Genomic DNA, 12,703 nt, shown 5'->3' with positions numbered 1-12,703 from the left:
GCAAAAGTCTAAATAACATCAGTTTATTCAACACAGGTCATACATTTCATATATTGTGGAGGGAAAGGCCAGACAGCCTTAAAAATGCGCCCACTGAGACATACATATACATTTTTTCACATATATATAAATTTGTTCACCATTGTTTTAATATGGGAAAACTTTACATTAAAAGCAGGGCATTGAGGTGCCTACATTATAATAGAAACAGAGAATGACTTATATCCAGGACATGGCATGAGATGAAGCCAGGTCAAGTGTTGCCTACAAAGCAAGGTCACTTCCTAAAGATCAAGAGCAAGCAACCAAAGGGGTGGAAAGCTTGAGTGCAGAGTCAGAGTGGGTGGATGACAGAAACACAGCCAGCTAAAGGCACAGTTGGCCACACCATGTAGCAAACACTAAAACCATTCACAGGAAAAGCTCTTATTATCTGAAAATGAAGTGCATGTATGTGAATCTAAATCCACTAAAACAAAACCTTCTTGACAACTTTACACTGACTGAAGAGATAACACTAGTTTCTATATACAAATAATTCCACAATCCTGGAACCCGAATATTATTTAAACTTACGGTTCTGTAAGTTTCTGCTTCTTGCTGAAGGTTCCGAAGTTTATTTTCACTCTCCATGAGAATTGCTTTCTTCTGCAACTCTAACTCTTCCAAGGCCAAAGATTCTTGCTGTTCTTTTTCTTGGGTGATCTTCATATATTCTGATTGACTTTTTTCCTATGCCAAAAACAATACCACCTTAGACCCACATAAATCTTCAGCATTCCCAAAGCACTTCCACAGGAATGCTGTCTTTCATTTGGTCTGCACACCAGCCCTGTGAGGTAGGCAGTATCATTACCTCTCTCTTCCCATGCCCTAGTCTGCAGAAACAAAGCACTGTGACTATTCCAGTGTGGTCCAGCCAATATTTACCACAATTACTACTGAAAACAAAAACTTTGTTCCAGTAACCACACTACATCTGCTATTGTTTCCACTACTTAAAACATTTTGCAAAACATGGCTTAATGTGAAAGGTCCCCAAATTGTCACTACTTCTTCTCTGCACTCCAGAGTTTGATTATTTCAACTCTAGGCCAAGAAACTAGATTGTAAGTTTATATAATTTGTAAGAAAAACCTCATTAAAAGGAACCCTACATAGAAAACCGTATCAAAATCAGAAGATTACATGTGACTATATGGATTAGATCAAGGAAATATCTATAAAAGCCTACATAACTCTTCTCAGATGACCTGGACACTTTTATCACCCCCTCAATCCCGAAAAGCTTCTTCTTTGATTGCCCTTATCATATATCAACATCTGTACTGAAACTGTTTACTGCTTTGAAAAGAGAAGCTCTAGAGAGCACTTTTAACATTTAGTGGCTTTGGACTCCAATTAAGAATACTTAGCCATACCTACTGCATACAGTTCATGCTGCCAGCAGCAATATTTTCAGTTCACTACACTCTGGTGAAGTATATTGCTTTAAGGAAAGGCGTTGTGCCATATTACAAACAGAATGATAAGGGAATATTAGTTTCTAATCAATTTTAAAACATCATTTTAAACATACTATACTGTCTAATGTAAACTACATTTTAAATACATCTCTCTATGCCCATAAAAACAAAAGAGAACATTTTAATAGTCTGTTCAACTTTCACTATCAATACAAAGCTAACCTCTTAGAGGAACTAGATAGAAAGGGGAGTAGAAAGCGGCAAGTGCACATGCATGTGAGTGCTTCACGTCTATCTGTATCCTGCTTCTTTCCACTCAGAATACATCTGAGTTTATCAGTGTGGGAACACAGTTTTAACAAGGCCACTGTTCAAGTTGCAGTGTCCCCAAAGGCCAATTACTCCAGTATGAAAACACACAGAGGTTTATGACAGGAATTTTTTAGAGTAATTCCTGGCTTCATTTATGTCCTGCTTTGTTCTTTATTTTTATGCTCCTACACTATCCTATTAAAGTCTTAAGCATTCTTATAAACTACTTTAAATCCTTTTCTGGACTGAAGTGCCTGGCTGGTTCAGTCAGTAAAGCATGTGACTCTTGATCTTAGGGTCCCAGGAGTTCAAGCCCATGTTGGGGATAGAGTACACTTAAAAAATAATAATAATAAATAAGGGCACCTGGGTAGCTCACTCAGTTAAGCATCCAATTCAATTTCAGCTCAAGTCATGATCTCTGGGTCATGAGACTGAGCCCCGCATTAAGCTCCACGCTCAGGACAGAGTCTGCTTGAGATCCTCTCCCTCTGCCCCTCCCCCAGCTCGTGCTCATTCTCTCTAAAACAAGTAAGATCTTTAAAAAATAAAAAAGAAGGGGTGCCTAGGTGGCTCAGTGGGTTAAGCCTCTGCCTTCGGCTCAGGTCATGATCCCAACGTCCTGGGATCGAGACCCACATTGGGCTCTCTGCTCAGCAGGGAGGCTGCTTCCCCCTCTCTCTGCCTGCCTCTTTGCCTACTTGTAATCTCTGTCTGTCAAATAAATAAATAAATAATCTTAAAAAAAAGAAAAAAGAAAAAAGAAGATTAAAATTATAAATACTATTTCTCATCCTTTTGTACTTAAAATTTTTAAAATTATATTATGGATAATAATTTCATATAAAAACAATCAAACTACATTTTTTGGCATTAACACTTCTTTATTTTTGGCATTAATACTTCTTATGGTTACCTATATAAAAGGCTTTTCACAATTTGAAAAAAAAAATTTTTTGGTTTTAAGCTTTCAAATGACACTATTCCCCAAAATCTTATCTTTGCTTTTCTAGGTATTATTTTGGTTAGTCCAGTCAGTAATTTTTTAATTTTATTTTATTTTTAAAAATATCATATGTATTGAAAATTACTACTGAAATTATTCTACTTAAAATGAAAACTACTTGGTCATTTTCATTTTTTCTTCTTTAAAATGCATTTCAGACTTTCTTTCTCAGACTTGAAACTCTGTTATATTCAGTCTGGTGAGTTTGTAGACATTTTTCCTGAGTTATGCAGTCACTGGTTCATGGCTTCAGCAAGCCTATCTTCCCCTTTACTTCTCCATAATCACAGCCTATTGCCAAGGTGAGAGGGATGACATACAAATAAACTGGTTAATGAAAGCTTGTAGTTAATAAAATTTTCACATAATACCAGTTAGCCAGTTAAGCTCTGACAGCCCTCTTTCCTGCCTATATCCTATCCTCTCTGCACATTCAAAGGTCAAGGCTGCCAGTAGTCTGACCTCACGCTGAAAGGTAAGAGTGAGGAGATAACAACTTTATAAAGCTGCAAAATTTACCTGTAGCAAAAACAAAATAGGTACTTACAAGAGCTATCTTCATCTGCTCCTGAAACTGCCTTTCTTGGGTCTGAAACTTCTTGGTCAGTTCCTGCTCTTTGCTGGCCAGCTCCTCTTCATGAAGCTTCTGTAGTTTAGCAATTTGTTCTGAGGATTTCTGAAAGTCAACCAAATAGTCAAAGTGAAACATGCAGGATAAAATATGTAACTCTACAATTAAATAATACGTTATTACAATTCAATCATCAAGTCAATAGCGTAAGAGATAAAAATCAAAACATATTTCCCACATAAATCAAAAGTCACCAAAGTCTCAATAATTAAAAGAAAAGCCAATCAAGTATTGCTCATTTATTCTTTTTAAATTTTTATCTTTTTTAGAGAAAGTACACACATGCATGAACACAGTGGGAGGGGGCAGAGGGCAAGGGGGAGAATCTTAAGCAGGCTCCGTGCCTGACATAGGGCTTGATCTCATATGAGATCATGACCTGAGCCAAAATCAAGAGTTGGGCACTTAACCGACTGAGTCACCCAGGTGCCCCAAGTATTTCTCATTTAAGATAAGGATGGTTGTTGTTGCAGTAGTTAAGTTCTACTAGGCTGGAGCATTTCCACATCTTGCAGGTATGTTCCCCATCTATCATGACTGGGAAGTATAGGAAGAGGAATGAGGATACTCTCAAGGATGGCACTCCACTATGATCAAGCTGCCCTGGCTATACCAACCTAATGACGCCTAGGCTTCCATGCATATACTATTTATTGAAAAGTATTGGCCTTGTTCTTTCTTGGACAGGAAGACTTAATCTTATAAAAATGTCCAAACTCCCTAAATAAATCTAAAAATTTAATATAATTGAATAAAATTACCAACAGAATGGGGGGAGGGGCTCACCAGATAAAATAAACATCCAAGAACAGCCAGCACTCTTCTGAAAAATAAGAGTAATATGGGAAGGCTAGCAAATAATAGAACATATTATAAAACTGAGTAATTGTAACAGTGTAATACTGGCATGTGGTGAGGAGAAGCAATGGAACAGCACAGAGAATTCAAGAAAGAGACCCATATGTAGCACAATAATTTAGTATGAAATAAAGATAGGGTGTCCTACCAGAAGGGAAAACATAGATTATTAAATAAATGATTTGAAGACTATTTGGTAGTTATCTGGAAAAAAAATTAAAGTTGGATCCCTACCTCACTCCTAACACCAAATAAATTCCAGTTGGATCAAAGATTTAATAATAAAAAATGAAAGCATGGGGCGCCTAGGTGGCTCAGTGGGTTAAAGCCTCTGCCTTCGGCTCAGGTCATTATCCCAGGGTCCTGGGATTGAGCCCCGCATCGGGCTCTCTGTTCAGCGGGGAGCCTGCTTCCTCCTCTCTCTGCCTGCCTCTCTGCCTACTTGTGATCTCTGTCTGTCAAATAAATAAAATCTTAAAAAAAAAAAAAAAAAATGAAAGCACATAAGTGCCATAAGAAAAGCAGAATTTTAAAATTATCTCAGTGAGAGTGCATTTTTAAGTCAGAACAAAAAGTCAGATAGCAATAAAGAAAAATTTCTCTGCATGCCCTCCCCTAAAATAAACCAATCCCAAAGCTAAAACAAATCATAAACAAAGTCAATTTTGAAAAGACGGGTGCCAGGGTGGCTCAATTGGTTAAGTGTTGAGTGTCTTGGTCCAAGTATCTTGGTTTCAGTTCAGGTCATGATCTCAGGGTCATGAGATCACATTCGGCTGGGTGGGCATGAAGCCTGCTTAAGATTCTCTCTCTCCCTCGCCTTCTGCCCCTCCCCACTCCTGAATATGCTCTTTCTCTCTAAAAAAAAAAAAAAAAAAAAAAAAAAAGAGAGAGAGAGAGAGAGATAGAGACAGACAGAAGATTATTTGGACAAACACACTGTATGTCCAAAGAACTAATTCCTATTATAAGTGTAAAACACCTACAAATCAGTAAGACCAACAGTCCAATAGGAAACCAACCAACTCAAAGAGAAAAACTGCCAGTTCCTTTAAAATATATAACCTATGTTTATCATATTGACAAAAAGATAAGCACATTAAAACTACAATGTCAGGGTGCCTGCGTGGCTCAGTCCATTAAGTGTCCGTCTCTCGATTTCAGCTCAGGTCATGATCTCAGGGTCATGGGATTGAGTCCCGCATCAGGCTCCACAATCAGCACAGAGTCTGCTTATCCCTTCCTGCTGTTCCTCCCCTGCTCGCTCATTTACTCTTTTGCTCTCTAATAAATAAAATCTTAAAAAAAAAAAACTACAATATCATTTTTTCAAACTGATAAGCCTGAGAAGATTTTAAAAAGCTAGGTAACACTATCCTTGTCAGTAACAGATTGCCTGTGAGAGTATAAACTGTCTTCAATAAGCGTGAAGCAACTACACAATAATTAAAAATATACATAATATTTGCCTAATATTCCACTTCTAGGAATCTATCCTAAAAAGACATACAGATAAACAAATATGCTGAGATATTCACCATTTGCAATAGCAAAAAATTAAAACCTAAATATCCATCAGATTTATTAAATTATGAAATAGTCATACAGCAAAATCCTGAGTGGTCTTTAAAACAGATGTGGCATTTAAAAAAAAATGCAGCATCATTACCCATTGTCAATGATAAGGAAAATATTTAGCAGAAAAGCAAAACACAGAGCAATATATATAACATGCCATCTTTTGTGTTAAAAAATTTAAAGAAGAGGATTATAAAATATAAAAGAGAAATTATATGCAGAGACTATCTCTGGTAAGTATATCCAAAAAGATAAAAACTCTTTTCCTATCAAAGTGAATTTCTTCCTATATCCTGAATTCATGAAATGGTTAAGGCCTGAAACATATATTAACTCTTCTTTACAATCAAAAATTATAGGAAAAGCATATGACTTATGTTTCATAATTGCTGTAGCCTGTCACAATCTAGAATTATTCTTACTTTCGTCACATCAACAACCTCCTGTTTCACCCGACTTAATTCCTGTTGAAGACTGCTGCGTTCCTCCTCCCTTGTTTTTTCAATAGCTTTTATTTGTTCATCCATCTCTGCCTTCATTTTTCTCCGTGATTCTTCTGTTTTTTGGGCTGTACTCAAGGCTTTTTCAAGTTCCTCAAAAGCTATAATAAAAACAGCAGAAAACAAGTATCTCAAGAAATACTATCATTAAGCTAAAGTGTTTCACATTCAATTTATGGGAACTAAGAGCAGCAGTAGCAAGACAGGTTAAAATAGTCATTGTTTTAAGCCAAGAGACATTTCTGAGCCATTCAACAAAGCCACAAGAAGTGTCCAGTTACTGAAACCAATTTGTCATTGAGTTCTGGATTCAGATCTTAAGACTGCTTACATGAACTGTTCAGGAGTTTGGAAAAAAATTAAATTATTAGGCTTCCCTCTCTCTCTACCCAAAAGTCACAAATTCAAAGAAATGAAGACTTGTTTCTACTTATGTATGATATACTTTCAACTGCTTTTTTGTTTGCTCTGGAGTTCTTACCTATTATCAATAATTAGGTAATTATTATATACTTACTAGGACTTTTTTAATAATAGAAAAAGTATTCTTTGACTAATACTATTTTTAAAAACCTCTTAGCCAATAAAAGAGCAGAATTTTTTTGTTTTTGTTTTACCACTTATTAGTTGAATCACATATTTAAACAATGTATTCTGAAATGAAACTTACAGTCTCAAACCAGGGCTGTTAACTAAAAAGAAATCTTTACCTGATTCAACAGTATATAGAGAGGCAAAACCAGCAGGGCATTCTTGTGTGAGATAAGTAAGAATTTAGGCCCTACAAAAACAATCAATGAGGGTACAGTGGTATGATTTTTAAGATCATACTACTTTAAGATGGCCAAATAGGTCACCCAACTTCCAACAAAATCAGATAGTATGGATACAACAGCTGGAACTTGGCACTGAAAATATGCGTATGTCTGTTTGTGTATATTTGTGTGTATATGTATCTGTGTGTATAGGCGTGTTTGTGTATGCGTGTGTGCATCGTACACACGCTCTCTCCACTGGCATAGTAATATGCTATCAAAATCCTACCACTATTATCATCCTAGATTATTTTCTTTAGTCCTCACAGAAGACACCAGACTTCCCTTTACCATAGAGATAGAATATAAACAAAACATCAATTTTCAAGATGGGTTTCTAATCCTATCAAGAAACATACGTCCAGGGGAGACATAGTTCATTAATATATATAGTATTTTCACCCTCAGTGGATAAGAAAGGTACAACTTCAACCTATGGCCTCTCAAAAAGTAAAGCCCTTTTACTAACCCCAACTTGGCTTAACTGATGGTGGACTGGGCACAGGAATTTCATACCTGAAGACAAGTATGTGTTCTATAGAATATTCTTAGTGGTAAATTACATTAGTACAGAAAAAGACAAAAGAAAGGCTCAATTTTGGTAACAACTGGTAAACACAACTTACTCTGCTCAACACAAAAAAATAACTTCTCTAGCAACCATTTTTCTCTGATGTATTAAAAAAAAAACCTGTCCAATTTATTCATTTTAATATGTCCAAAAGATAAAACTGATGCTCAAATAAGATCCAAATTACAAAGGAATATTAACTAGCTGATATCATTTTTAAAGACTCCTGACCTAACTTTACTGATATTTGCCTGCAAACGCCAAGATTCTCAGACATAATTAGGATGGAAAATAAAATATTTACAGAAATTAGGTTCCTAATTTTTTAAAAATCAGTTTCCTAATTTCTTAGAAATAAGTCAAGTGATCAATTTTATAGAAAGAAATTCTATAACAAAGTGCTTACGGCTCAGTTTGTGCTGAAGGTTTAAATCTGGGAAAAATGGGAAAAGAAATGACAATCTTTTTTAATTGTTGGATGTCACCATCATCTTTTCATTACTGTTATTTTCGGTATGTCAAATTGTATCTTAGGACTTTCTTGGCACTTCACAGAAATCTCTTAAAAATTAGGCTTTGAAAAACCTGAAGGTAGTTTTCATACTCTTTCAACAAAATGGAGTTTTAAATGAAAAACTTCTCTTGATTAAGCAAAATAAAACAAAATGTATATAGGCAATACCAAGTGAATTTTCCTCATTTTCATTCTTAAAATTCCACAATCCAGTACAGTATAAAAATAGATGAAGTGCTCTCACTTTTTGAAACAACAAAAAAATCTATGTCACAAAGTTCCTACTCAGAAATAATTTTCCAATAGTTAAGTTTTCTAGCCACACTCAGTAAATTTTAAAAGACTCTCCTATATTATATTCTAATTTTAGTGTTTTGTCCACTGAAATTGTTCTCAGTCACTTGATTATCCATCATATAATGACTAAAGTAGGATATATCTCGTTCCACAGTTCCTTACATTTAAATTTAATCCTCTCTCCCACTTGCTGCTACCATGTCAGAGAACCACATAATTTTGTACCTAGGAGAAATCTTTGAAATAAAAAATTCAATATTCTCACTCAAATGCAAGAAATGAGGCATCCAACTTTTCCCTCAGATTGTCAACTTGAATACATTAGCTTGATGCCACAACTTTAAAATTATATTTAAGGAACACTCTTTACCTTGCATTACTTTAAAAAACTCTTAAGAATGCTGACATTGGTCCAGCTCCATTGGGCAATAATGTATCTTAACTAAACCAGAATTTCTGAAACAATCAATTGCTGATGGCTTCTAACTCTCAACAAAATATAGCATGTTATACTTCTCACAGACACAGAAAAACTCAACTGTGCTCCACGTCCACCCTGCTTTACTGAAATGTTAAGTATGGGGGGGGCATTAAAACACATTACATACACTGACATAGAGAGAACATATTTCAAACTCATTCTGAATTCTACACTGTACCACAAATGAAACCATTTCCTTACAGGAAGTCTGCCTCCAACAATGAGTCCCATTTCAATGTTGAAGGAGAATATACTTAGAGTTTACTTACTAACCAGAAATGTCTCACCCTCTGTTCTTACAATAATCAGATACAGAAAAGTGGTGTCCGTAGCTTGTAATGCTCTAAAGATGAATTTCCTACACTTTCCAAAATGAAACTATTCTAAGATTTTACTGTGAGTGAAGAAGTATGTTGTGAATGTCTACATACTTTATCTTCCAATTACCAACAAAGGATACGTGAGTGGGGAGAAAGAAAGCGTGCATCAGCCACAGCTGACAAGTCCTCTGCCAACATGCAAGAGAGCACGGGAAAACTACAGTCACGACACACACAACGGGAAGGCGAAGCACGAACCGCTGCCAAATGTTGCAAGAACACATTGTGCTCTTCCAAAGCAAAATTCAATGTATCTCAGGCACTTTTTATTAAAACAAACAAACAAACAAAACTTTGAAAATATTTCTAGGCAAAAATTTAATAAACCTTAGGAACGGTCCTCTGTCAAAAGTAAAATTGCAAGGGAGGCCTGTTATTGCTAGCTCCTCACTTTCCACTTCAGATGAGGTTCACTCACATCCATGGGGATTATAAAAATGGATAAATGCTCACCAGAATAATTGAATGGAAAAGGTTGGCAATCTACAGCTCAATAATCAATCCAACCATTCATGCATCAAGCATTGACTGGATGTTTGCCATCTGCCAAGCATAAGCAAGGCATTGGGTGACATGAAGACAATTTTTCACAAAGACAGTTGACATAGTTAAAGGTGATGGGGAATTAACCTTAGGTAAAACTAGGAAGAATGTGATGTTTGCTTTCGGTACTTCCCCTCATCCTCAACATCCTTACCCACAGCAATAACAAATGCCAGAATTCTGAGATCTAGGGAGCGTTACAGTTTTGCTGCACTATCCCAGAGGACACTTTACTGTAAGGATAGTTAAGACCCATTTTTACTCCCTCTGCAAGGGAATAAACAGATGCAGAAGCGCAGAAAGGCTGCCAACCCACCAATTAACTGTTGGTCCTAAGAAGCTGATTAATCACTTCAGGAATGAATAAATAAGCCAGCACCCATGTCTTCATCCCAGCAAAAAAAAAAAAAAAAAAAAAAAAAAAAAAAAAAAAAAAAAAAAAAAAAAACTGCTAAAATGTATGTTATTAAATTAAAGACAAAAACACAGGTAATACTAAAAAATGAATGAAATGCAAATTAACAGAGAAAGCAATAAAATGAATTTTGTTTATCAGAATTCCCACCCACCATCAACGTTCTTTGGTGAATAAAAACAAAAAAAGTCTAGAGCAGCAGTTTTCAAAGTGTGGTCCAAAGATCCTAGGGCCCTGAGGCCTTTCAGTGGGTCTGTGAGGGCCTCTTTTTTCCAAATACATATCTGCATATCTATATAAGGGCAGATTTTCCTTAGATATTTCAACCAAAATAACATATCACAACAGACTGAATACAGAAACAGGCGTGAAAATACAGTATCTTCTATTAAGCCGAACAATGAGATAAGCAAAAATGTAAAACAAGACTACTTTTCATACTAAATTTCATTTTGGAAAACACAGGTAATTTCTAATAAAAAGATTTAGATTAATATGTAACAAGTTTATAACTTATTTTTTTAAATGAACTAAAAATGTTTTTCATTTCTTAGTTTTAATGTCTAATATGGTAAATATCACTGAATGTAACCCACATAAACAAAAGCTCTTTGGAATCCTCAGTAACTTTTAACAGTGCAAAGAGGTCCTGAGATCAAGGAGTGTGAAAACCACTTGTCGAGACTTTATAAAAATGAACATAATACTACCACCCAGTGGCACAAACCAGATAGTGCAATACTTAAATATAAATTGGGGTCTTCAAAAATTTAGTATCACTTTTACAACGGAAATCTACATTTTAAACCACTTTCTGAAATTCATAACAAGATTCACTCTACAGATCGAACACGCTTTGACTTTTAAAAATTTTACAGATCTATCCAAATTTTCATGTACTCCTTATATTAACCATGCAAATTTAACTATCGTTAAATACCTTAAAAACATCAGACTAATCTTGAAAATATTACGCTAAAGCTAAGTAAATTTAATTAAATTGAAAATGTGATTCTGAGGGCACCTGGCTGGCTCAGTCAGTTAAGTGTGTGCCTTTGGCTCAGGTCATGACTTCAGGGTCCTGGTATTGAGTCCCACATTGTGTTCCCTGCTCAGCGGGGAGCCTGCTTCTCCTCTGCCTGCCACTGCCCCTACTTATGCTTGCTCTCTTCCTCTCTTTCTCTCTCTCTCTGTTGGTCTGTGTAAAAAAAAAAAAAAAAATATATATATATATATATATATATATATGATTCTGATAGTGGTACTATAATAGCACTCTATAGTAAGAGATGGGAGCTACGCTTGTGCTGAGCACAGCTTAACACATAGTCTTGTTCAATCATTATGCTGTACACCTGAAACTAATGTAATATTGTGTGTCAACTTTACTCAAAAAAGAAAGTATGATTCTGTAGCAAAGAAATGTGTTCTTAATGCCTTCCAGCAACAGTGACACTGCCAGGGACGAAAGTGCAGGATGACAATGAATGTGAAAATACAGAGATGCACAGTTACTACTGTAAAAATATATCAAGTACCCACAAACATATGGCTATTTAATAAATCACCTATAATGAATGAAAACCTAATTCCATTTGAAGTAACAAATTTTTCCATCAGGTATACATTTAGTGCCAAAATATGTACATATTACTTTTCTAACATGACAAACATAAATTCTACTTTGTCATAATTTTTTTGCCTGAGAAACATGGAATTTTCTTTATAAAGCTTATTCTAAGTACCCATGATAAGAAAAAAATAGCCCTTACCCCAGTCCTGTTCATACAAGGCTTGGGAAAGGCACCATGATTCACTTATTGGCATGTGTGGATGCACAAAAATAAGATGTTTTGTGAGACTTAAGACTCCAAGAAAACTCTGTTACATAAATTATCAGCAACTAACAAAGCACTTAAATACACATCTGATTTTTGTTTATTATATAAATATGCATAAATCTGACATATTACTTAAATACATAAACTCTATTTAAGAGGGCCCTTCAAATGTCAAATAAATATATTCCACTGAATGTCTTTGATATATCAGGCCTATACTATACAAATGAATAAAAAACTTATTTCCTGCACAAACACAACATGGCAACAAAAAAGCAAAGAATGTTGGGACGCCTGGGTGGCTCAGTTGGTTAAGCAGCTGCCTTCGGCTCAGGTCATGATCCCAGAGTCCTGGGATCGAGTCCCACATCGGGCTCCTTGCTCGGCAGGGAGCCTGCTTCTCCCTCTGCCTCTGCCTGCCATTCTGTATGCCTGTGCTCGCTCTCTCTTCCTCTCTCTCTCTAATAAGATCTTTAAAAAAAAAAAAAAAAAAAA

At 35.6% G+C, this 12,703-nt stretch overlaps 1 protein-coding gene across 3 annotated transcripts in view; it reads right to left on the bottom strand.

Annotated features, from left to right (window-relative positions):
* Positions 1 to 12,703, bottom strand: part of LOC111159002 (golgin A4) — a 129,297-nt gene that overhangs the window by 46,987 nt on the left and 69,607 nt on the right. For all 3 annotated transcript variants that reach the window (XM_022521363.1, XM_022521364.1, XM_022521365.1), the window contains 3 exons: positions 6,274 to 6,452; positions 3,332 to 3,460; positions 577 to 732 (listed from right to left, as the gene is read on the bottom strand). In XM_022521363.1, the coding sequence (XP_022377071.1) occupies positions 577 to 732; positions 3,332 to 3,460; positions 6,274 to 6,452 (464 nt within the window). The remainder of the gene's footprint in view (positions 1 to 576; positions 733 to 3,331; positions 3,461 to 6,273; positions 6,453 to 12,703) is intronic.

The sequence above is a fragment of the Enhydra lutris genome, unplaced genomic scaffold (assembly GCF_002288905.1).
Source record: "Enhydra lutris kenyoni isolate GAN:26980312 unplaced genomic scaffold, ASM228890v2 scaffoldscaffold66, whole genome shotgun sequence".
NCBI lineage: Eukaryota > Metazoa > Chordata > Mammalia > Carnivora > Mustelidae > Enhydra > Enhydra lutris.
This window is presented reverse-complemented; position numbering and strand designations above follow the sequence as displayed.